The sequence below is a fragment of the Triturus cristatus genome, chromosome 1_2 (assembly GCF_964204655.1).
Source record: "Triturus cristatus chromosome 1_2, aTriCri1.1, whole genome shotgun sequence".
In the NCBI taxonomy this organism is placed as follows: Eukaryota; Metazoa; Chordata; class Amphibia; order Caudata; family Salamandridae; genus Triturus; species Triturus cristatus.
The window spans coordinates 703,185,903-703,212,170 of record NC_140580.1 but is presented as its reverse complement, the minus strand read 5'-3'; the positions used below and the strand labels follow the sequence as shown (position 1 = coordinate 703,212,170).

At 47.7% G+C, this 26,268-nt stretch overlaps 1 protein-coding gene across 4 annotated transcripts in view; it reads left to right on the top strand.

Moving 5' to 3' along the window:
* DLG5 (discs large MAGUK scaffold protein 5) overlaps window positions 1–26,268 on the top strand; it is a 1,132,805-nt gene that overhangs the window by 1,029,565 nt on the left and 76,972 nt on the right. For all 4 annotated transcript variants that reach the window (XM_085608570.1, XM_085608569.1, XM_085608568.1 and 1 more), the window contains one exon: window positions 16,041–16,168. In XM_085608570.1, coding sequence (XP_085464696.1) covers window positions 16,041–16,168 — 128 coding nt within the window. The remainder of the gene's footprint in view (window positions 1–16,040; window positions 16,169–26,268) is intronic.

Genomic DNA, 26,268 nt, shown 5'->3' with positions numbered 1-26,268 from the left:
CCTCCGTCCTGGGTCATCACTCGCGGGCACCCTTACAGCACGCGATCACTTTCAATTCATGGAATTAGGGATTCCATGTCATATTAACTTCGAGCTGTCTGATGCTGGTCTCCCGGTAGTAGGAGCAAGATGAACACAGCACTTTTTCCCTGTAATTTAATAGGCTGGTGACAGGCGTTGCTGCGCATTGTGTTTATCCAGCATCATCGCCTGCAGAATTACCGAAGCAGGCTGTGGCATTTCCCTTGTCGAAGGGCCTCGATTTCCATAGGCTCGACAATGCTGCTTGTTTTAGAGACTGTTCTCACTCTGATGCCTCGTGTAGTTGTTTTCATGCTCTTATGAAATGGGTCATGACTTTGAGTTGTGTGGGGGTAAATTTCCACATAGATGGCCATTATCGCATATCGCACGCTATAACGTTGCATTCATTTTTAATACACTGCCTTTCTTCATCAGCCCTCCACCCACAAAACATAATTTAAAAGTTAATATTTTTTCCACCTTCTAGCCGAGTATGTATTCTTGTCCTTTTTATTGTTTAGCTGAGTTCCTGGTGAATTTGCAGTCACATGTACATATAGTTTAGTTTTTTGAAACCCTCACCATAGCTCGATTTCATTTGCATAAATATATACGTATATTAAAGATTGCACATGAATTTAGCAAGAGTGCATGGTACTTTTTGGCTGCGTTTAATGTGTTTAATGAGGCAAGTCTACTATAATAATTTGAACAGTTTCTTTAGTATGATGACACACATTCTTATGCAAGTAAAGAGGTGCCACAGCTTCTGTTCCAGTGATAGTCAGTGCCTTTCTGTATCACTTGTTTTCTCAGTGACTGGTTCTGTATTTCAATGTCCATCCTAGCATTTTAGCAGGCAAAGGACATTGCATACTTTATACCGGATGTTAAAGTTGCCGAGCTGTAATCTAAGCCACTCAACCCATGGTGGGCATTGAATTGTAAATCCTCATTGTTTACCCACCAGAATGTACTTAATATTTGGACTTAAGATTCATGCTCTTCCAGTCAACGCTCAACTGCTTCTCACAAAACAACCCATCGCCTCCTACCGCCAGAACCAAAAACTGTTTTCCTGGAAGATATTTGACCTGTCCATAGGAATTGTTACTCCGACCGTTTAAACTGAACGCTGACTCCCTCGGTTCCTATGACTGCTTGGTGCAGAGGAGTCATATCACAATGAGAATTTATTAGACCGATTACTCCACCATTTTATAATGTCTTACTCCACCACTGATAAAATCGAGAGCTGTATATCTGTTAATGATTTCCTCTTCCATGCAAGATTTCATGTACATGTTACTTAGTACAGTTGTTGATTAGTCACCACTTTCGGAGTGTGACTCGTGGTTCATAATAGATGTGAAAGCATTGGCATAGCCAATAGGTCTCGCTTTTGGAACCTTATAAGTATTTAGTTATGCAGCAGAATATCCTTGGTGCAACACCACCAACTGTTGCATGGCTAAACAGTTATAAGGTCCCAAATGCAAGACCTATTGGCTATGCCAATGCTTGTTCAGCTCTGCCACTTGTTCCCAAAGCAACATGTGATTTATTGTGCAACCTTTGGAATCTCTAAACCCATTCTGTCCCCAATAGTGAAGATATTCATTGTAGACTGGGCACAGTAAAACTGATCACACACAAGGAGTATGGGGAATTCCTGATCCGTATTTTTTAGTGCCAGTATTAGGGCTCTTAGTTCTGCCAGCTGTGCCGTGCGATCTCCTAGAGACTGCGTCTGTGTATTGCTAGGACGGAACTTGGCGTCCCGCATACGTCCTTTCACAATCGCGCATGCTGCGCAGTATTGTTTTTTACTTCTTATGGCAGGCTGGCAGATCTGTCAGTATAAATTATGTATTCATACTGATCTAGAAACATTATTTAATTCGGGAGAGGATATTCTTGTTCGTACTGCAGGAATGCTTGTGTTATTAATGTAGAGTCAAATTTATAGTCTACATCTGATTCAGTGAGAAAATTAGTCCACTGTATTCATCGTGGATGAGTGCTTTCGCGTTTGGAACACTTGCTTTGGTATCAGCCTCTAAGGTTGGTACTGGAGTTACGACAATTATTCGTTTGCCCTGTGCTAGTGCTCTTTCTCTCACTACGTTACAACAAACAAATGATGGATGGAATGCTGACAATGCAGACATTCTCCCCCAGTCAAGAGATCTGGGTTAAATCCATCGTTCTTTTGCCCACCACGCCACCCCAGTTTAGACATGGCCATATGCAAATCAGTCTTGACCCTGTGCCTCATGGGAACAGTCCAGCCCGAACTGCCAAGCCATGTCTTCCCTGGACCGGAATCTAGCATCCTAGGACCGGTTTCTGGCTATCAGCCGTCATCAGCCAGGATAGCTTGACTCCAGTGGCGTAGTGAGCACGGGTCCCACGTCTGGGAATACCCATCCCACTTAGGGCGAAAAGCGTTACAACAAACAAATGATGGACGGAATGCTGACAATGCAGACATTCTCCCCCAGTCAAGAGATCTGGGTTAAATCCATCGTTCTTTTGCCCACCACGCCACCCCAGTTTAGACATGGCCATATGCAAATCAGTCTTGACCCTGTGCCTCATGGGAACAGTCCAGCCCGAACTGCCAAGCCATGTCTTGCCTGGACCGGAATCTAGCATCCTAGGACCGGTTTCTGGCTATCAGCCGTCATCAGCCAGGATAGCTTGACTCCAGTGGCGTAGTGAGCACGGGTCCCACGTCTGGGAATACCCATCCCACTTAGGGCGAAAAGCGTTACAACAAACAAATGATGGACGGAATGCTGACAATGCAGACATTCTCCCCCAGTCAAGAGATCTGGGTTAAATCCATCGTTCTTTTGCCCACCACGCCACCCCAGTTTAGACATGGCCATATGCAAATCAGTCTTGACCCTGTGCCTCATGGGAACAGTCCAGCCCGAACTGCCAAGCCATGTCTTCCCTGGACCGGAATCTAGCATCCTAGGACCGGTTTCTGGCTATCAGCTGTCATCAGCCAGGATAGCTTGACTCCAGTGGCGTAGTGAGCACGGGTCCCACGTCTGGGAATACCCATCGCACTTAGGGCGAAAAGCGTTACAACAAACAAATGATGGACGCAATGCTGACAATGCAGACATTCTCCCCCAGTCAAGAGATCTGGGTTAAATCCATCGTTCTTTTGCCCACCACGCCACCCCAGTTTAGACATGGCCATATGCAAATCAGTCTTGACCCTGTGCCTCATGGGAACAGTCCAGCCCGAACTGCCAAGCCATGTCTTCCCTGGACCGGAATCTAGCATCCTAGGAACGGTTTCTGGCTATCAGCCGTCATCAGCCAGGATAGCTGGACTCCAGTGGCGTAGTGAGCACGGGTTCCACGTCTGGGAATACCCATCCCACTTAGGGCGAAAAGCGTTACAACAAACAAATGATGGACGTAATGCTGACAATGCAGACATTCTCCCCCAGTCAAGAGATCTGGGTTAAATCCATCGTTCTTTTGCCCACCACGCCACCCCAGTTTAGACATGGCCATATGCAAATCAGTCTTGACCCTGTGCCTCATGGGAACAGTCCAGCCCGAACTGCCAAGCCATGTCTTCCCTGGACCGGAATCTAGCATCCTAGGACCGGTTTCTGGCTATCAGCCGTCATCAGCCAGGATAGCTTGACTCCAGTGGCGTAGTGAGCACGGGTCCCACGTCTGGGAATACCCATCCCACTTAGGGCGAAAAGCGTTACAACAAACAAATAAGTTTGTTGTAACGCTTTGTCTCACTACAGCAGTTTGGACTGCTATCAGAATTGTTTTCACTGGAAGCAAAGCGCATCTAATTTTTGGTATAGAAATGTGATTTCTATGCAATGGGTACTGTTTAGCCTTCATTGAATGTTAGGTAAGTGCACCCTGATTGACATGCTACTACACGGATCACCAAATTCGTGGTGGTTACATGTGTGTGTAAGTGTTTGGAAGCTATCATGTCAGATTGTATGGAACAGAGAATTTCTGTGTGTTCCTGTGTCCAATGTCGAACTGAAAAATCAGTTCTGATTAGGTCGTAGAAAGGTTTTACTTTTTCTGCGTAATTTAAAATGTATGTTCTGCCAAAATTTAGCAATCCTAAAATGGATTGTAAACCTTTCCGACTCTTCGGGGTTTGGACCAGCGCACAATTTTCCCAAAAATTAGCTGCCAGGATTTTTCATTCACTTGATAGCTCATATCCCAAAAATAGGATATTGAGGTGAGGTGGGTAATTTTTGATTTTCAAAAACCTTTATTGAGGATTTGACACAACAAAATTACAGGATTGCACCATGACTAATATGCACTGCGATACGACCTAAACAATCGAAGGCTAACACATACACGTACCACAAAAAATAATATCAATGAAATAAGTCGGGGAAACACCAAAAACAATGAGGAGAAATTATCATAAAGGCACCATGTGTGAGATGGGGGGAACACTGAGAGTAGGGTGGAAGGAGGGAGCAGTGAGGGGGAGACTCATGTACCCAAATATCAAGTGGGCGGGATCTGGCAGGCATTAGGTCCCAGAAGTCATACAGGAGAGTCTGGCAACGGGAAGCATCCTCAAGCCAAAGCGCCACCTTCGGTGCGGGCCTGCGACCCCAGCAATTGGAAACCCGGCGCCACGCGAGTACGAGTAGCATAGCAATCAGTCTGCAGGAGGCATCTGGACAGATTTTGACAAAGCCTAAAAGGCAAAGCAGAGTATCAGGTTGGAATGGAAAGCAGGTGATCTCAGCAATGACAGCGCATACCTCACGCCAGTAAGCGGAGACCCTGGGGCATAGCCAGGCGAGGTGGGAGAAGTCGGCCGCAGGCGCAGAGCAGCGCAAGCATCTGTCACTGACAATGAGTCCCATCTTGTGCAATTGTGCAGGGGTCCGGTAGAGCCTGTGTAGATAAGGCGTAGACGATAGTTAGGGGAGAAGCGTTTAATATGGGTGCAGCAGTACAGCCAATCGGCTTGGGAAATTTTGATGCCTAGGTCCTCCTCCCGCGCCACGCGTGCCCTGTCAGTGGAGATGGAAGAAGCCGCCAGTGTGGAAGCGTAGATTTTGGTAACCAATTTTTTGAGGGGGGGTGGCTGGTGGAAAGAGGGGTGGAGCTTCTTACAGACTGCCCGGAGCTGATAATAAAGCAAAGTGTCCATAGGGCCAGAGTCAACAGCAAGTGTATAGAATGTGTTCTCAGGGTAGAGATCGGACACAGTGGAGAGCCCAAGACGAGTGGCGTGTTTCGCCATCCCTGAAGATTGATGAGGAGGAAAAGCCAGGTGTTGAGCGATGGGCATTGCAGCCACAGAGAGCATGTCCGAACCTGAGATTTTCCGAAGCCCCTCCTAAGCCCAGCGCAGGGTCTCGACCGTATCGACCTCAGCGCGCGGAGGCCTCGCCGGGACAAATAAAGCGGTAGTGAGCGGCCACGGGGCGGCCAGGTCAGCCTCAACCGCGAAGTGGGGTTGAAACGGAGTGGGATGAAGCCAAAAGTGGAGAACGCTGGCCTGGGCGCTGAGGGCGTAGAGTTTGAGATCGGGGGCACCAAGACCACCGCGCCACACAGGAATGGTAAAAATATTATATGCAATTCTGGGTTGAAGGCCGTCCCAGATGAGAGTGATCACCAAAGAGCGGAGTTTACGGAAAAAAGGAGCAGTGAGGGGAATGGGGATATTGACAAATAAATGTAAAAAAATCTAAAAGCACCACCATCTTGGCAATGGCTATGCGACCGGCTAAAGAAAGCGGCAACCGACTCCATCTTGGACTCCGACCGGTCCACCGCGCGACCGAAGTTGGCATTCCAGAGTTCATCGACGTCCCTACTCAACCAGATCCCAGGACACCTAGTGGGCTCAGACGCCCACACAAAGGGATAATCCGAATCGAAGGGCATCGTGGCATTGGTAAGGGGGAATAGCACTGACTTGTTCCAGTTCATCTGGATGCCGGAGTAGCCGCCAAAGCGTATCACCTCATGAACCAGAGGACTGAGGTTCTCCTCAGGGTGGCGGACGTATAGGGTGACATCGCGTACATAGAAACATGTAGAGGACGAGCCTCAAAGCCGATGCCTCTCTGGGTATGATGCTGGCGCAGTCGAGCCGCAAGAGGCTCCATTGCGATGGCGAAAAGCATTGGTGACAACGGACAACCTTGCAGCGTGCCACGCTCTATGGAGATGGGATCAGAGATTTGGCCGTTGAGCCGAAGACGGGCGGTGGGATAAAGGAGCAGCACTTTACATATAAAAATCGGACTGAAGCCCAAGTGGGGGAGAAGATAAAATAGGAAGGGCCACTCTAAGGTGTCAAAGGCTTTAGTAGCATCCAACAAGGCCGCCACTGCTGGGAGCGCCGGGTTTATTTGATGGAGAACGGAGAAAATGGCCCAGAGATTATGGGAGGTGGCACGGCCAAGGATAAAACCAGACTGATCCGGGCGGGCAATGAGTGGCATGAGAGGGAGAAGGCGCGAAGCAAGCAGTTTGGCAATAATTTTGTTGTCCGTGTTTATAAGTGACTAGGGCGACAAGAGTTCCGCAGTTTGGGTGATTGTCCGGATTTAAGAGCAAGGTGAGTAAGGCCTCGCGAAGCGATTGAGGGAGCTGTCCTGTCTCAAAGGACTCGTTATACATGGCGGCTAGGTGAGGAACCAAAATAGGGGCCGTCCAGGCCAGGAGCCTTATCGCCGGGCATACCATTTATAGCAGCTAATATCTCTTCTTTGGAGAAAGGCTCATCAAGGAACTCCTGGTGGGGATTACCAAGCCATAACAGTTGGAGGGTGTCAAAGTATTGATCAAGTTCCTCATGCGAAGGGACTGAGTCGGCTGTGTAAAGTTGCGTGTAAAATGAAATAAAGCGTGTTTTGATCTCTTCGGGTGAGGTTGTTTGATCAGGAACGCCGTCGGCGAGGGCGTTAATATAAGATGCAGCCCGAGGCGAGCAAAGAAGGTTGGCCAGGGTTTTACCAGGGCGGTCGCCCTCACCGAGCCTCTCTACCGAGAAAGGCAAGTTCTCTGTTTGCCTCGGGTCTGGGCGAGCTTATCAGGGTTGGGGTCCCGAGCATGGGAAGATTCGAGGTCCTTAATCTCCCTTTCCAATTTGTCAAGAGTGCCGTGGATTGATCGAAGGATGCCGAACTGTTTAGAAATACACTCACCATAAATAATAACTTTAAAACTCTCCCATAGCGTGGACGGTGAATCTACCGAACCCTCGTTAAGCTCGAAGTAATTTGTGATTGCAGTCTGAATTTCATCGCAGAATACCGAGTCGCGGAGAGCGTTAGAGGAGAGCCGCCAAGAGAAAGCACGGCAGGGGGAGTGTGGAAGGCGCAGGCACAAACAAACAGGAGCATGGTCAGAGAGGGTGTGCGCCATGTGATCGACGGAGGTGAGCCAAGCTAACGCATCTGGGGTAGTAATCCAGAGGTCCAAGCGGGACCAGCAGCCGCGGGAGCCAGCGACACAGGTACCCTCATGCGTGTCTGGGCGAGTGTCGCCCTGCGTCGTACAAACAGTTGTCAGTGAGACTGGAATTGAGGAGGACAGTGGCGTGCAGGTGAAGGGTGTGGGGACCGGACCGGTCAAGGGAAGAGGTAAGCGTTATATTAAAATCCCTACCCCAAAGGAGCGCAGCAGGGCTGAGAGCAGAAATGTGGTGCCAGACTTGTGCGAAGAAATCAGGATCATCACAGTTGGGCCCGTACAGGGCAACAAAATTCAGGGGCTGGGCGTGGAGAGTACCGTGGAGAATTACAAAGTTCCCCCAGGGTCGAAAACCACCTGTGAGGTCTGCCAAGGGAGCCCCTTACGCAGCAGGATGGACACCCCAGAGAGTAATTAGAGTAATAAGAGGAGTGAATTTTACCCCAGTGTCGGGAGAGAAGCCTGGAGGACGTGGCGTGCATGAGATGGGTTTCCTGCAGGAAACATATGTCCACCCTATGACGAATAAGGTGGGCGTGGACAAGTCGTGCCTTACGGTGGTCGTTAAGCCCCTGGACACTGCAGGTCCAAAGGACGGTGTCCGTCATAGTGCCTTGTCAGGGAGGAGGGTGATAAGCAAGTCGATAGAAGAGAAAAACGGCACGTGGCGATGCAAGTGATGTAGCCCCAAATGATACAAGAGGAAGGTCAGTGCATTGAGGCGCAGAATGGTGCCATAACACAAAATGCAAAAAAGAGCCCCACGTGATGTTGTCAGTAAAATCTTCGCGGTGCCCTCAGCTGGGAGGCAAACAATAAAGATACATGGAGAGAGCATAACATTGCGTCCATTAGGTGCATGAAACAGAAATGCAAGACAAAAATGGCATGTCATGGAAGAGCCAGTGGCATGAGGCAGTGCAAGAACAAACATCAAAGCCCCAATGAGAGGCAACAGTCCCCAAATACCCCCAGCCCAACCTCCCGCCCCACCCACTCCAAGAAACAACCTCGGGAGACCCACCACCCCACAACCACTCCAACCTCTCAATTAGGCTGAGATACCACCCATACCCACCCCAGGGACCCACAACTAGGAAGAGGAGAGTCAATGCTGAGCAAGCGAATTATCCCGTGGGGGCATGGCGTCGCTCAGCGTACACCCCTGCCGAAAAGGCAAGGTGGCCAAGCCCTAAGCATGTCAGACAACAATCAAAAAATGTCAAATGGCAGAAGAACAAAAGCCTCTATGTATGGGCCGGGAACGACATGACATAGGGGGCTGTAGCAACGAAGAGAGCCAGCATAGAGCGAGCATAGAAGCCACCAGAAATTGAAAATAGTAATCAAATGTTAGTACACAGCCTGTCAATCATTGTCACTAAGGTGGTCAGCTGCAGTGGCCTGTGAGTCAGCAGGCGAAGAACGATGCGACCTGTCAAGTTTCTTGGCAAAGGCGAGGGCGTCTTAAAGATCCGGGAAAACGAGCGTTTTAGAACCCTGCCGGACCCGCAGCTTCGCAGGATAAGCCAGTGAATAGGAAACTTTGTGCTTTTGGAGGATCCGCTTTGCCGGGAGGAATTTGTTTCAAGCCGCCTGGACAGCAATGGTATAGTCAGGATAGAACGAGAGAGAGTTGCCTTGATGGCGGGTTTCGCCCCTCTCTCTGGCCGCCCGGAGAATGTCCTTGCAGTCTCTGAAGTTCAGGATTTTGGCGATGATGGGGCGAGCCGGCAGACCAGGGCCTGGGCGAGGGCCAAGAGAGCGGTGCGCTCGCTCAACAATGAAGACGAAGGAGAGGATATCACCAAAGAGTTCCCTGACGAGCTGTTCCACAAAGTCCTCCATTTGGGAGCTATTGGTGGATTCAGTTACCCCCGTGATGCCGAGGTTGCTCCTCCGGGAGCGCGCCTCCAAATCTTCATTTTTATTCCGAATAAGGTCAAATTTTATGTCTATCTGTAATAATGTTTGGCGATCTTGAGTGGCGGCATCCTCGGCATCAGAAACCCTAGATTCGACATGCAGAAGACGAGCATCGTGAGAGTCGACTCTGGCCTTAACTGAGTCCAGACGAGCAGACAGCTGATCGAGCTGAGCCGCAATTCCTGTGACCGTGGACTTGACGTAGAGTATAATTGCCTTTGAATCATCTTCACGTGCAGGGGTGCCTCCATGATGGCAGCGATGTCACCACTATCCGAACTTGCGCCATCCTGACGCGTCTGGCGACGCTGGTCAACGGCAATCTTGGGCTGCTTGGGGTCAGTTCTCCCCATGGTCGGCGGAAGCAAGTCATAGGCAGTGCGAGAGCAAGGGGAGGTAACAGCCAAAGGAGAGGGCGATAGAAACTGCAGCAGGTGAGCCACGGACAAACAGCAGCTAGGCCAACTGCAAGGGTGATGACAAGATCCCGATAAGCGACCCCAATACAGGCGAACAGGAGCGGGCAAACACAGAGGACCGCAGGAGCAGCGGGGTGATGACAGGACTTGACAAGGGCAAGGGCAGACCCCGCAGCCACAACGGAGACCCAAGGAGGTTGCGCCACTCCGAGCTATGGGATCTGGCAAATGCCCAGAGAGTGCAGGGGGCCCAGCGGAGTGCAGCAGATGGGGTGGCGCAATGCCAACATGAGGTCCGCCAAGGTGCGTTAGGTGTGCAAGAGCAAGGCGGCGCCAGATGCAGCAGGGCCACAGGTCCAGTCCTCAGGGTGAGGCCCGCGTGGTCTGGTGACACAGTTGCGGTGGCAGTGTCGCAGGGTGCCAAGGGGGACAGGCGGCTCCCCAGCGTGAGGCTGACGTCACAGGCCAGCCGGCCAGGGAATGGCAAAGGATGTCACAGCAGAAGTAGGAGGCAGTGGGCCCTGCTGTGTAGTACATGCACCCCCGGCCCTGTCGCAGAGGCCCTTGCAGGGATAGTAAGCAACGGGAGGACAAGGCCAAATGTCTGGAGGCGCCAGAAATCGCCGCAGCTGGGTGGCGTGCGGGGGAGCGCCAAGGATGAGGCAAGCAGTCCAGGGGCCGAGGATCTAATGCAGGAGGACGCTCAAGTTGGTGCAGGGCGAGCAGTGAGGCCAGAGCAACCACCAGTCGCGCTGCAGGACGAGGGACCTCAGGCTGGTGGTTGCGACGAGTCGGGCCCAGGGCCAGAAGCTCCAGTGGAACGGAGGTCGATGCGGTGACGAGGGGGCGAGGCAGCGCAGCGATGTGGCAGAAAGCAGCTGGAGGAGGCCGTAAGGAGGATCGAGGGCACCAGGCGTTTTGAGCAGCCTTGCGGGGAAAGCTGGGAGGACGCGCCAGTCTAGAATCAAACGCGGCGGGGAGCACGCCGCCCCCGTCACCCGACCCAGGAACAAAGGGCTACAGCAGCGGGCACCAGGGGTGAAGAGAAATGGCGCCCATGCCGCGGGATAGCCCGGCCGGGCGGTGCAGCACACGGGCCGCCAACCCCGCCGCGAATGACCCCAGCGGTACTCACCAGGCACAGCAGTCCAGGGTCCTCCGCAGTTCTCAGGCCGACCCACAGGCACAAGAGGCCGAGTCAGCAGCAATGTAGGAGGGCCGGGCCTCACCGACGGCAGGGCCCAGGCTCAGTGAGTCAATCGGGCGGCAGATCTCGGCTCCCACACGTCGCCGGGGGCCACAGGGTGAGGCCCCTTGATGAGATGCGACAGGAAAGCAGGATATCAGGCAGATTTAGGGCAGTTGTCTGCAGGATTATTGCGGATGTTTGGCTTGGCCGGCAGAGCCCACCTAAAGTGCGGCCATCTCACTACTGGCTAAGCCACGCCCCCTAATTTTTTATTTTTTAAAGTTACATTTGTAGCCCACAGTGGCGAATCCCAAAATGATGATGTTCACCCTGTGCAAGTGATCAAATAGTTAGTCTGTCAGATAAATATCGTCTACATAGGACAATGCCTCCTCATCACAGTTTTGAAGTAAGTCTGTCACTCTTGCTGAGAATAACCCAGGGCTATTCTAATACCCTTGGGGCAGTCTACAGAATCGGCGCTGAGAGCAGAGCGCTGAAAATGCTGTCAAATGTCTGCTTTCAGGCACTATATTTTGGCAGACGAATCCATTTGAGATATCTAGTGTTATTTTCTATTTCTTCTGTACAATGTTATTCATTAATGCGCAATGTGTGCATTTTGTACTGCAAATGTTTTTGTGCATGTGTTCAAATGCCTATAGTCTAAAACTAGACAATATGAATTGTCGGGTTTCATTACGGCAAACATTAGATTATTGATAGGGGAGGTGCAATTCTCAATCACACTGCGGTATTCAAGTTGATCCTAGATCTCCCTGACCTGTTTCTTTGCATCATGTTTTATTGGATACTGACTCTGTGGGGGTAGGAGTAGTTTTAACTGGGATTTCATGGTGAGGTGACTCAACATCCCACCCTACATGATTGCGGTAAAGTGCGGGAGCTAGCGCTAACACCCACTTTTGCGCGCGTATGCATGTTTCAGTGTTTCTGGAACGAGGTCCGAGAAAGCTGGTAATATACCTCTTCCCCTTTAGGGCAATCCATAATGAACTCAGGCAGCCAATACCTTTCTGCCCATAGGATATCGTTTCCAAAAGTCAGGTTCTCCAAAAAGAGACCTTTCATTTTTCTGGGTATGTTCCCCCCATTTGGAGTGTTCTTTCATATAACTGATGTGGGACACTTACCCTTGTATCAGGGGTCTCCACCATAAAATGTTAATTCAATGCTGCTGTCACCAGAAATTCCATACGGTTCTTGCGAGCTATTGTTGCTTCTGCTGCGCTGTCTAGCATCGTCAGAGCCAATTCCCCGTTCATTAGTTGAGTCCTCAGTAGCCTGGGAATACTTATTTTAAGGCCAGCTACCTTCTTCTTTTGAAAATAAGGTTTACTTTTGGGTTAATCCTCTTGTTTGATAATGTAGTCTGAAATGCAATGTGTGTCTCTTGGCTTTGCTCGCTCTTCTGATCTGCATTCTGACCGTTCTTTCCCCTCTGAGATTTTTTGATGAACCCTGAAAGGAACAAGAGGAATGTGTATCAGTATCCTGATACCAGTCAGATTTTTTAATATAATCACGGTTCCTAATATTATATTTTCTATCAGATGGCTCTTGTTGAGGAAACCGACCCCGTGATTGTGATACATTCTGCGTATTATTTTTTGATTGTTTGTTGTCCCATTTCTTTTTAGAAGATTCGGGTGCTTGCTATGAGTTGTCCTTTTCAGGATACTCGTTAATTGTGGTTTTACAGGTCTAGCTCCCAAGTTATCTCTAACCAGTGAAGCATAGGTATCTTCGATAATCTTAGGTAGGTCTCACTCCTGTTGTGCAGAAGTGCATTCCCTCAGGCGTTGGAGTATAGCCACTGCTGCTGCCTCCCCTTTTATGTTGGCTAACATAATTGTTGATACCTGGGCAAAATTGCCTATCAAATTCGTCCGCAAGTCCAGGGCAGGTTCTGCCCCATTCTCATTCTGTATTTGTTTCAATACTTCTGGTATGACTGCTATTGAGGGGGTACCATGAGTTCTGGTATAAACGACAGGGAAAACAGAACCCCGAGTTGTACAATCCTCTATCGGGGGAGTTATTCCCATGTCACGCAAATTGTCAGTATTCTGTATTTTTCTTGTGGGCCAGTGTGTGGAAAAACTGCCTCAAGCTGTGCTATTTTCTGTGCTATCCATGACGGCATCTGCTCACGTCTAGTGGGCAATCTTCCCATAATTGGGTTCAGCATTTGTGGGGTGACATTTGTCACTGTTCCGTGTGGTTGACCAGCTTGAGTTACCCTTGTAGGTTGAATTGTAAGTGTTTGCATTACAAACTGTGTAAGGTTTCTATACAGTTTTACTATCTCTTTGTAAACTGTATGTAATTCTGCTGCTGGCTATGTCTCCATCTCCGGATGCGGTGCGTAAGCAGCTATGAACTGCCAGGTCGCTCCTTCTCTGCTGAGCTGACAAAGTCTCACATTTGTTGTGGTGTGGAGGAGGGCGCCTTTAAACCAATTTATATGCTCTTGGTAAATTAACGGTACTTCTATGTTCTTGTATGGAGAGTATTCTACAGGTGTCTCATCTGGAATGTAAGTATGAAACAAATGTGTGAGTGCATCTGCTGGTGGTAACTCAACCCAGGAATAGAATACCTCTGTTCTGAATGCCTGGTGTGCTTCAATCACGAAGGTAAGAGTCCCACCCAATGATGTGACTACATAATCTAATAATTTCATGGTACGTGCATGTCTGCAGTTTTCTGAAATCTTAATAGCATCTTCCTGCTCAGCTTGCTCCGCACTAGCACCACTCGTACCAGCATCTCCTGTCTGAGACATTATGGTAGGTGAGAGATAAGGTGAGAGAGAAGGTTTTGCACAATTTCAGGGAAATATTATCCTTCAAGTTTGAACAAACCTACAGCCAACACATAGGATATACCTACTCAGCTGAAGCGTTTTCTTCCCCTTCCCACTTCAGACGTCTGGAAAAATATCCCTGCCAAACACTTAATGGCTCGGCTTGTGCAAAGACTCTTAGAGCCAAGCCAGACCCTTGGCTTGGCCCAGTCCCAGTCCACCGTATTAATTTACCCGCATGCCCTTCTCCATTTGCGACTCGGGCTTAGGACATAGGGTGTCAGTCACTTGATAAAATTATTTGTAAAAGGCTAGAAACACGTAGGCCTGAACACATGCACCAATTTGACAACTCTACTATCAAGGCTTCTTGTAGCAGAGATGAAGAAGAGTGCGTGCTTTGAGTATACATTTAAAACAAGTGATCCCTGGACAGGAACTCATGGCTGTTGTGTTATATATCACCATAGTCATGAGTTCCCAGGGAGAGCTACCAGACCTAGAAGAGACAGACACAGGTGTAGCTTCAGTGGAGGTATTAGGGGAGTGACACCACTCTAATGCATTCTTGGTTTGGTAGTTGACTTAGGGGACCTGAGTCGGGTCTGCTATGTCGGTGTAGGTTTTTCTCATTGTTTTCATTTCATTGAGTCGTTTTAGCTCAATCATTATTTGCGTTGGCACCTTAAATATTTATAGAGACCAGTTTACCAAGAATTTAGTAAATCTGCACCTATAGATGTACTCATTGAATGGTTGGAAATGTGCTACTTTTTGGCATTCACAAACATTGGCTGTAATAGGCTTTGAAAGCTGCACCAGTATCAAGTTGGAAGGTATAAAACTGGCAATCAAACACCCAAAAGGTGTTTTAATGAATACTTGCAAAAAGTCTAACCAGTGGCAGTCGCTCGGTGTATCATTCCAACCCTTCGTTTTTCACTCACGCAGGGCCACTGTAGAGAGAGGCCCGCCTTATGCAAATCAATTCTGTCCATGTTCTTCATGGAAATAGCCCACCTTAAACCTTGGTCATCTCTCCCTTCCAGCCTGTAGCCCATTGTTTTTTAGTTGGGAAATATGAGATTTACATGCCTCGAATCTCACTGAGATACTCCCTAACGACAATGCAGTGCAAACTGATGGCCAAGATAGCTAAACTGAACAACCTTCCATGAACACTGTGCTAACCCATATAATACTTCTCATACAGTCCTATACCGCTCCACATATGGTTCTATAACATTTCTCATATTGTTCTATAGGCATCCGAAAGCAACCATACATAACCTGCATGTGCCTCTTAAGGGTAGGCTTCATATCTTAATCTGTTTTATTTAGCTAGTTGAACAGGCCTATTGAGTCTCTATACCCTCCCAGCACCACTTCAAATTTTTAGGGAGATACATTCTCTTCATTCCACTACTGGCGGTGATGTAGACAATGTGGATAACATTTCAATGTAAATATTCCTTCCTTTCACCCCCACTATAGCAGGGAAAACTGTGCTCAACCTGAGCAACCTTTTTCAAAAACAATGAAGTACTGGCTCTCTTAAGTTCTCACTTGAAACATTCCTGTTAACAGTGTGTTGAAAGTTGCAGAGTTTGTTTTGAAAATAACCGCTTTTCTGATGTAGTGATGATGGAAAAGTCTGTTCATAATACATGAAGGGTCTCACTCAAAGAGTTGCTGCTTAAAGACGGTTTACTATAACTTCTACTTGATCTTTTGTCAGGGTGTATATTTGTGTTGGTGTAAAATGCTGTCCATATAGAAAAGGTCTGCTAAACGAAGGAAGAGCAGGAGCGTTGGGCAGGGCATGGACATACACATCTCATTGTTGATATGACACCTGTTGGTTTATTGTGACAAAGAACATATCAAGTCTATGAGGTATGAAAGCAGAATTTCTAAGAGTGCAGACATTGTTAATATTCAATTTGAAACCTTATTGTTCAAGATTGCAAGCAGCATGCCCCCTTCCTCCAATATTGTGCCTTCCTTTCAAGCCTACATTTGTATGCCTGGTGGCTTACTGAAAACATACTGGCAAGTAAGAGTTGACAGTGCATATTTGACTACAAGAAATGCTATTTTTCACTGATATTAACTTTAGTTTTACGAATTTGAGTTGTATGAGCTGTAACAGACTGCTTACTTACTTTTTTGTGTGATTCAGAGGTGATGAAAGCTTCCCAACAAGCCATTGAACGTGGGGTGAAAGATTGTCTATTTATTGACTACAAACGGAGGAGTGGCCATTTTGATGTGACAACAGTAGCTTCTATAAAGGAGATAACAGATAAGGTATTTTTACAATTTGTTTTTAATATGTCACAAAAAGTAGCAATCTTTTTATTTTTTGTATTAGGAAGTGGCTTCTGTAACAATGAACGTGACACCACTAATCATTCCTGTGTAGTCTAGGTTGATTTTCTTTGGCGTTGTTGAGCAAATGTAACAGAAGTGGTGTATTCCATCTTCAAGTTAAGTTGCATTTACCATTGTTGAGCACAGAATAGAGCAAGTACAAAATACAAAACCTTCTCGTGTCCAAGGATAAGTTACTTGTCTGCTGGACAATTTCCTGCATCTCCAAGTAAGAGGTCTCCTTTCTAGATCGCATGCATCGTTTATGTCTAACTCAAAGCAACATCAAGCTTTCCAGAGGTATGTGTGAAGTAATCTTAAGAGCAGTCAACTGTTTTAGTCTACATACATATTTTCTGTAAACACTACTGTTTAGACATCAGTTTGCACGTTAGACACATTTCTGTGCGACATATGTTTAAACCATGCTGGGCATGACTGAAACTACCATGATGTTCTCTTTTGGCTTAGAAACATAACACATCTGTCAGGATGACACCTCATTCCTTGGCAGTGTTTATGCGTGCAGAAGGCATGTGGTTCTCCCCGAGATAAAACTCCTTTTCATATTATCATATGCAATTGATTTGCAAAGGTTTTAACCTAATTTTAAAAAATGGATTTCATCCTTTAGCAAAATTGTACCATCAGAATTTGCTATTCATTTCAAAGAAATGTTTTAAGATGTTTGCTGCTGGGGCGCAGGTATTTCACTACTTTGCAAGAAGCTTTTCATTTGTGCATACCGTTTGAAAAATAAATGGACAGACTAAGTGATACTGGGTGCACCTCACATTTCAATGAAATCTGGCAGGGCATCCGCTCCGAAAATGCATGAAGTGGTTGTATCAAAGGCACATTTATAACCAACTCATTTTTGCCCCTGCACCATTCTCTTCCCACCAGGAGACAGCCACCTCCAAAGGTTTATGCAAGTCCCACTTTGTTCTTGATTAACATTTTAGGCCCAAGCCAGACACCTAATTTATTCTCAATGCATGCTAAACATAAAAAGCCACCATCCATAAATGCAAAAATTGATTAACACATGGTCTAGTGTTAAACAAAGACATGACGTACTAGAATGCTTTCAAGTTGTCCAAAATGTCCTACTAGAAGGTGTCAAGAGTGGCTGTATTAGGCTAGCCCTGATCTACAGACAATTTTGTATGAAAAAGATGCTGCCCCATAGCAGATGCCTAAAGGTGAAACGCTTATTTGTTCAGTGTATGGACTTTTCATCCTAGTTTAGGCATTTTAATTACTTAGTTACTTCATCTACTGAATATGTAGCAGCACTCTTACAAAGTGGCAGATCTGGCACTGAAATTTAATAGCATTTCAGCATTGGAGCATCCAAAGACGAGAGTTGATGAAATCACATTGTATAGAGCAGAACCTAATGACAAATCTGTCTGAAACAAGCCCCAGGATGTGTCTGGCCTTATAGCTGCAATGAAAGTACAAGTTGAGTCTTATGCTTTGCGTTTTAAATATTTCCCATGTCAAATTGGGAATTCTGTTGTTAAAAAAAATGAAACATGGTTTATTTGTTAGAATTGTAAGAAAAAGTTGTATGAAGGGATTCTTTATCGTCAGGTGAGCTCACTTTTGCAGATACTTCCCTGTTCTACCGCTGATTCCTCCCTCTAGCACTTACATAGTTTCTATTCTTAACCTCCTGTCAGTGTACATTAGAATTTCATCTATTCCACCAGTACTAGGAGGCTCTCCTGATCCATGGTTTTAGTTTAGGGGTTGGTTGTATATTTCCACTTTTTAATGGACATTTTCATCATATAGAGATCTTGAAGGATTGCTCGCACCAACAGTAGAAGCAGATCATGATGATAGAGATGGTGAAGAGGGCCATGAGGGTGATGTACTTTGAGCCTGGGCAGGAATCTGAGAAATTATGAGCCGTTACATTCTACTTGGAGACCTTAACTCACACCTGAAAGACCACACCAACTCTAAATTAAGAGCACTCATTGAAGACCTTGGCAGTCTGCTCCTCCCCCAATAAGTAAAGGGACCTCACTGGATACCTCCTGTACTCTATGTTCAGCAACTTAGGCAAGATCAGAGTCAACAAGCCCAAACCAGTCCCCTGGAAAGACACCGTCCTCATCAAGTTCAGGATCTCCTTCCTGGTCCAAAACAAACAAAAACTAGAGCAGCATCACTGACCAGGACTGGAACACCACTCAACACTCACCAACCAGAACACAGCAACAGCCTCACCAAAGCTTTCAAGAATTTCAACTACGCCGACTACCAGGCTACCCTCAAACACAGCAATACAACAAGATCCAGACCCCAGGCATTTGTAGGAACTTAGACTGATGAAACATCACTGCAAACAACTGGAGCACAACTGGAGAATGAGCTAAGGCAATGCATACATGAACATGTTCAAATCCGCCCTAAGATGCTGCCACCAAATAATCTGGATGGCCAAGCATGCCACTCTGGCAGACCACATCAGTGCCAGCACCAACAAAAGAAAAGAAATCTTCGCCATTGTGAAAGATTTAATCTCCCCATTGACTGCCTTCAACTCGATCACTTCCTTGCAGGACCGCTCAGTGACAAACTCTCAATTCTTCAGCAACAAAATCGCCTCCATTTACAGCAACTTCAGTCTGCAACCGGGCCCAACAGACCTCTCCAAAACACTCCTGATCTTATCCAAAAGACTAGTGCTAATCACATGGCCCGTCGTCACCTCAGAACTCACTGCCACCATGAAGTTCATCCACTAAGAGGCCCCAATGGATCCCAGATGCTAGGATACATGCAACTGCCCTTCCATTGCTTAGGAAACCTATGGACCCCTCAACGCTCGCCAGCTACAGACCGATCTCCTTGCTACCATTTCCAACCAAGGTTTTAGAGAAAATCAATATCACCTCACCGAAAACCTCAACGACCAACAACTCTTCAACACCACTCAGCGTGGTTTAAGACCCAACCACAGCACAGAAACTGCCCTCATCACTTTTAAGGATGGCATCCTCATGACTCTGGACTGAGTAGACATGGCGGCCCTCCTGGACCTCTCCACAAGATTTGACAAAGTCTCTCACCCTATGCTTTTCCAACACCTACATGACATTGGAATCTAAGGACACACCGTCCAATGGATCTGCTCCTTCTCGACTTTAAGGACCTCGATAGTCAGCCTGTCACTGTACATCTCGGACACCTGCGACCTCATCTGCGGAGTTCTGCAAGTCCTCCCTGAGCCAGACCCTCTACAACGCATACATGATCCCTCTAGCCAGCATCATCTGCTCTCCTCTCACAAGATCAATGGCATCTCCACATGTTCTCTGAGTTAACTATCAACATGTCGAATTTGCACTTGACTCTCTCTCAGACGCTCCCTTTCATCAGATCTGTTCTGGGCAGGGTACGGTTTCAGGCCTATCTCCCGGAGCTGCTAGTCCAGGACATTCAGGCTATCTTACAGATGTTTCAGCCGCTATCCTGGTTTTCGGCGAGACTGACTATGAGACTGCTAGGCCTCATGGCCTCCTGCATCCTGCTGGTAACTCATGCATGTTGTAATATGCAGGCTCTACAGTGGGACCTGAAGTCCTAGTGGGCACAGCATGAGCTGAACCTCTCCAACACTGCCCAGAACTTGGAGGGAACTGCAAAACACCTGCAGTGGTGGCTAACAAACTGTGATTAGGTTAGTGGCAGACCCCTCTCCCTTCCCCAACTTGATCTAACAGTGGTGACAGATGCATCTCTCCTGGGCTAGAAGGCTATCTGGGAAAGGTGTAGATCAGAGAACTCTGGTCTCCAGCAACGTAGGAGTGCTACATATTCTTGTTGGAGCTTCGGTTGATTCGCTTTGCATTAAATTCAATTCTTTCTTTGATCAAGCGAAGGCCGGTGCAGGTTCTCATTGACACCACCACTGCCATGTGGTACTGAAACAAACAGGGAGGTGTGGGGTCGTGGACTCTGTCAAGAGACCCTGCGTCTCTGGACTTGGCTAGAACAACAGGGCATTTCACTGTTAGTTCAACATTTGGCTGGTTCTCTGAATTCCAGAGCAGACAAACTCAGCCAAAGGTGCATTGTGGATCACAAGTGGTATCTCCAGGTGCATAACACAGGCCCCTGCAGCCCCCGCGGTGCTGTTGCCCCCTCGAGCGGCAGTTGGCCCCCTCAGCACAGTACTCAGACCTGATAGCTCCGGATTAAATACGAAGCGGGGGCCCTCTGTGTACCTTGCAGGGGGACCCCTTTCAACTTTCATTACACCACTGGGCGTCTCCATCCTGTGGCGGTAAAAGATTGCTTTCAACGGTGGGGAGAGCCTTGGTTAGATCTGTTCGCCTCCAAAAACAACATGCAATGTCAACAGTTTTGCGCGTTGGAGTTTCCAAGGCGGCTCTCTTTCGGCAACACTTTTCATCGCGAGTGGAGCTCAGGCCTCCTGTACTCCTTTTCGCCAATACCATTCCTGCCCATAGTACTCAAGAAGATCAGGAGTAACCGGGCACAAGTCAATCTTGTGGCTCTGTACTGGGCACGGAGAGTCTTGTATCCTGAGCTTCTGGCAATGACCATCGATCCTCCGATCAGGCTGCCCTTTTGGGTGGATCATCTGTCGCAGCAGCAGGGGAGGGACCTCCACCCGAACCTGTCCACTCTCCGCCTCTTAGCATGGAGATTGAGCAGCAACAGCTGACAGCTTTTGACCTTTCTCCCGAAGTCTGCGCAGTTATTATGGGAGCCGGGCGTCCCTCAACAGAATCGGTATACTCCTGCCGATGGGACAGATTTTGTAAATATTGTACAGAACGGTCTATTGACCCCCTTATCTTCCTCTCTGTCTGATATTCTCCTACTTGTCTTTTCCTTGGCCCAGCAGGGCTCTGCTTTGGGCACCTTGAAGGGCTAGCCTTTTGGCCCTCTCACCTTTTCTTCGACTGCCTATGGTGCAGAGGTTTTTGAAGGGGTTAATCCATTTGGTTCCCCTTCTCTTTTTCTTATGCCACAGTGGGACCTTAATTTGGTCCTTACTTTCTTGATGTGTGCACTGTTTGAGCCGCTGCACAACTGCCATCTACCATTGCTCGGAACAGCCTTTTTAGTGGCAATTACCTGTGCCAGAAAGGTGAGCGAACTGCAGGCACTGTCATCACAGCCTCCTTTACCTGACAGTCTTTCAGGACAAAGTGGTACTAAGAACTAGGGCATCCTTTTTGCCCAAGGTTGTAACTCCCTTTCATCTGGGACAGTCCGTTACACTTCCCAATTTCTTTTGACCGCCACACCTTTCCAAAGAGTAGCGTCTCCATCGTCTGGACCCAAAAAGAGCGTTATTGCTCTACATTGATCGCACTAAAGAGTTCCGCATGGAGAACCAACTCTTTGTCGGGTACTTGGGAGCAAAGAAGGGGTGTACTGTTCAGAAGAGGACTGTCTCCTATTGGGTTATCCTCTGTATAAAGATTTGTTACGCCTTTGCAAAGAAGCAGCCTCCCGGAGGCCTTAAGGCCCATTCAGCCAGGGCGAAGGCAGCCACCACAGGCCTCCAGCGTGGGGTTCCAATTGCGGATGTCTGCCAAGCGACCACATGGGCATCTCTGCACACGTTTGCCAGACACTATTGCCTGGATTCTCAGATTCAAAGAGAAGGCCTGTTTGGCTGCTCTGTTCTGCAGGATTTTCTGGTCTAAAACTTTCCACAGTCCCATCTCCATGGGAAGTATTTCATGGGTATCTGTTCAAAGTTAAAGAATCTGCAGCTAGATGTCTCTATCAGATGGACAAGTTACTCACCTTCGGTAACGCCTTATTTGGTAGAGACCTGATCTAGCTGCAGATTCCTTACTGGCCCACCCATCCTCCCCATACTGTGGAATTGTTGTTAGTGTCAGGGCTGTCCCCCTTCAGGGCCCTAACTTTCTTCTTAACACACTATGGTCAGTCACTTCATGGCTCTGTGCTTCTGGTGTGGAAAGTCATGAAAAGTACCTACGTCAGAGCGCCAGAGTGGCAGTTATATTGATGACGCAGATGTAACAACGAACACGACACATACGACGTCAAGCGGAGTCGATCGACACCACCTACTGGCATGCAGGGGTACTTCTGAGCAAAATCTTCCGGATCCAGCCTGACGCCTGGAAGTTCAAAGGTAAGGAATCTGTGCCTAGATCATGTTTCTACTAGATAAGGCGAAACCGAACGTCCGTAACTTGTCCAGCTCGACGACTGGCTTTGAAAACAAGCTCACCCCAGACTGTCCTCTCCCACCTCCAGACTATGATGAATCTCCTGCTTTCGCTAGGGTTCACTATCAGCATGCCGAAGTCACACATGACTCCCCTCTCAGAGGCTCCCTTTCATCTGCGCTGTTCAGGACACAGTGCAGTTGTGAATCTATCCTCCCAAGCAGTGAGTTCAGGATATTCAGGCTATGATACCATTGTTTCAGCCTCTATCCTGGATCACGGTGAGAATGACTCTGAGGCTGCTGGGCCTCACAGCCTCCTGCATCCTGCTAGTGACGCATGTCAGCTGCCATATGCGGGCTCTGCAGTGGAATCTGAAGTTTCAGTGAGCACAGCATCGGGGGAAGCTCTCGGACGTGGTCCAGATCTCGGAGGACACTTCACAGGATCTGCCGTGGTGGCTGACCAACCGCTTTTGGGTCAGAGGCAGGTCCCTCTCCCTTCCCTAACCTGATAACTTAGTGGTGATGGATGCGATACTCCTGGGATGGAGCGGCCATCTGGGAGATGTGGAGATGAGAGGACTCTGGTTCCCGGCCGAATCCAGACTCTAAATCAACTTGTTTCACTTGGCATTGAAAGCTTTTCAAGTGTTCAATGGACAACACCACCACCATACGGTATTGCTACAAACAGGGCCGGGTGGGGTCATGGATCCTTTGTCAGGAGGCCCTGCGTCTCAAGCATGTCTGGAACAGCACAACATACCCCTCATGGTTCAGCACCTGGCAGGTTCTCTGAAAGCCAGAGTGGACGAACTTAGCAGTCGAAGCCTAGCGGTTCACAAATGGCATCTCCATCCGGAGGTGGCACAAGGTCTCTTTCACAAGTGGGGAGAGCATTTGTTAGATCGGTTAGCCTCCGCCGAGAACGCGCAGTGTCGGAAATTTTGCGTGCTGGAGTTTCCAAGGAAGCATTCGGTCTGGCACGCTTTTCATCTCATGTGACACTCCAACCAATACCACTCCTGTCCACAGTGCTGAAGAAGATCAGGACCGACGGGGCCCTAGTCATTCTTGTGGCTCCGGACTGGACACAGAGAGTCTGGTATCCCAAGCTTCTCCAATTGAGCATCGATCCTCCTATCAGGCTGCCGCTTTGGGAGGATCTTCTATCGCAGAAGCAGGGAGGGTCCTCCACCTGAACCGGTCAACTCTACACTTTCTTGTTTGGAGATTGAGCAGCGGCAGTTGCCAGCATTCAACCTTCCTCTCGAAGTCTGTGATGTAATTTTGACCGCCAGGCATCCCTCTACCAAGCCTGCTGGTGGCAAATATCTGTTAAATATTGTACAGAAAGGTCTATTGATCCTCTTTCTGCTTCCCTCTCCCAAGTTCTTGTCTTTATTTTGTCTCTTGCCCAGGAGTGCTCTACTCTGGGCAGTCTTAAAGGGTACTTTTCGGCCTTCTTGAAGCTACCAGATCAACCCTCTTCATTTAAATCCCCTATTGTGAACAGATTTCTTAAGGGACTTGTACATATGTTCCCACCTGCCCCATTCATGATGCCTTAATTTGTGTCTCACCCTCCAGATGTGTGTTCTGTTCGAACGGCTTTCCCTCAAAACATCCTCTTTAGTGGCAATAACTTCTGTCAGAAGGGGGAGTATCTCTCACCATTCTTATCAAGTTAAGAAAAGCACCAAAGCTGAGGTTAGCAAGATGTTGGAGTTGGGGGGTCATTGAGCCTTCTGAGAGTTCCCAGGCCAGCCCAGTGGTCCTAGTCTCCAAACCTCACCCACAAGGTAGAAAGACAGAAATTAGGTTTTGTGTCGACTATAGAGGCCCCAATGCTGTCACAAGACAGATGAATTGACAGATAAGTTAGGGGCTGCCAAATACCTAAGTACCTTTGACGTAACTGCAGGGTGCTGGCAAATTGGCATGGCTCCAGGAGCAAAAGAAAAGATAGCACTCTCCACACCTGATGGGCACTTCCAGTTCACCGTGATGCCTTTTTGTCTAAAGAATGCCACTGCCACCTTCCAAAGGTTGGTGAATCAAGTCGTCGTTGGGTTGTAAGGTTTTAGTGCAGCTTATCAAGATGATATTTCTATGTTTAGCGCTTCCTGGCAACATCACCTGGTCCACCTGGGGAAGGTTTTTACAAGCCTGGCAGGCTGCAGGCCTATCTATCAAGGCATCCAAATGCCAGATAGGGCAGGGAAATGTTGTGTACTGGGGCCACCTTGTAGGTGGAGGCCAAGTCCAACCACTACAACCCTAAATACAGACAATTCTGGATTGGTAATCTCCAATCACCCAGACCCAAGTCAGGGCATTCCTTGACTAAACTGGGTACCAAAGGAGGTTTGTGAAGCGGTATGGATCCATTGTGACACCCCTCAGAGAATTTACCTCCAACAAGATGCCCAAGAAACACTGGACAGTTGGCTGCCAAAAGGCTTTTGACACCCTAAAAGAGGCAATGTGCTCAGCACCTATTCTCAAGGCTCCAGATTACTGTAAGCAGTTCCTTCTGCAGACAGATGCCTCTGAGCTAGAGCTAGGAGTGGCTCTATCCCAGACAAATGATGATGGACAAGACCAACCTGTTGCTTTCATAAGCAGAATGCTGCTCCCCATGTAGCAGCGTTGGAGTGCCATTGAGAGAGAGGCCTTTGCTATGGTTTGGTCCCTGAAGAAGCTGGCACCATACTTGATTGGTACTCACTTCCTGGTTCAAACTGACCACAGACCTCTCCGATGGCTAATGCAGATGAAAGAGGAAAATCCAAAACATTTGAGGTGGTCCATCTCCCTACAGGGAATGGACTTCACGGTGGAACATAGACCTGGGACTGCCCATGGCAACGCAGATGACCTTTCCATATTTTTCCACTGAGACAATAAAGACTCTCTAGGTTAGTCTCATCCTCTCTTGTTTGGCGGGGAGGGTTGTGTAGGAAAGTGTCCCTTTTTACATGGTTAACCACACACGCACGCACACACACACACTCTCTCTCTCTCTCTCTCTCTCTCTCTCTCTCTCTCTCTCCCTCTCTCTCCCTCTCGCTCTCTCTCTCTCTCTCTCTCTCTCTCTCTCTCTCTCTCCTCTCTCTCTCTCTCTCCCTCTCTCCCTCCCTCTCCCTCCCTCCCTCCCTCCCTCCCCAACCCCTCCCCCACTTTTGGCTTGGTGTGCCCTGGGTCTCTGCCATTGTAGGTAATGTATTATTTGTTTTTTTTACAAAACTGTCCCTGTAACACCTCCTGTGGAAGTAAGTGCTATACAAATATTATTACAATTAAAAGCACACACTTCCCAGCTCAATTATTAACTCATTGCACTACTACTCTAAAATAATACATCTTTGTCATCACATTGCTTTGAGTGATTCGATCAATTAAAACCAGTACTTACTTTCAAGCACCCTTTAGTTACATTTGCAGCTTAACTCATACAACGCATTTGCATTTCTTTCATGCAAGCAGGCAGTAGGGGAATGGCTATTTAAATATTTTAGCAAATCCTTTCACTGCGAAAACCATCTTCATCACACGGAGGGTAGTGTGATTGCACTGTGCAAACATCATATTTGACAGAATTATCGCCTCAATGAGAGCAAGGAATAAAAAAAATTAAGTTAATAGAAATCAATCTTCAAAATAATCTACAAACATGTATTTAAAAAGAATTTAAATATTCTAGGAACAGACGTCAATAAGCCTTTTCAGTACAATGAGTTTTATATGCACAACAATAAAAAAAAAATTGAAAATTTAAAACCACTTCTATAGACATTGTCTTGTTTTGTGTGAGCTATTTACAGTATTC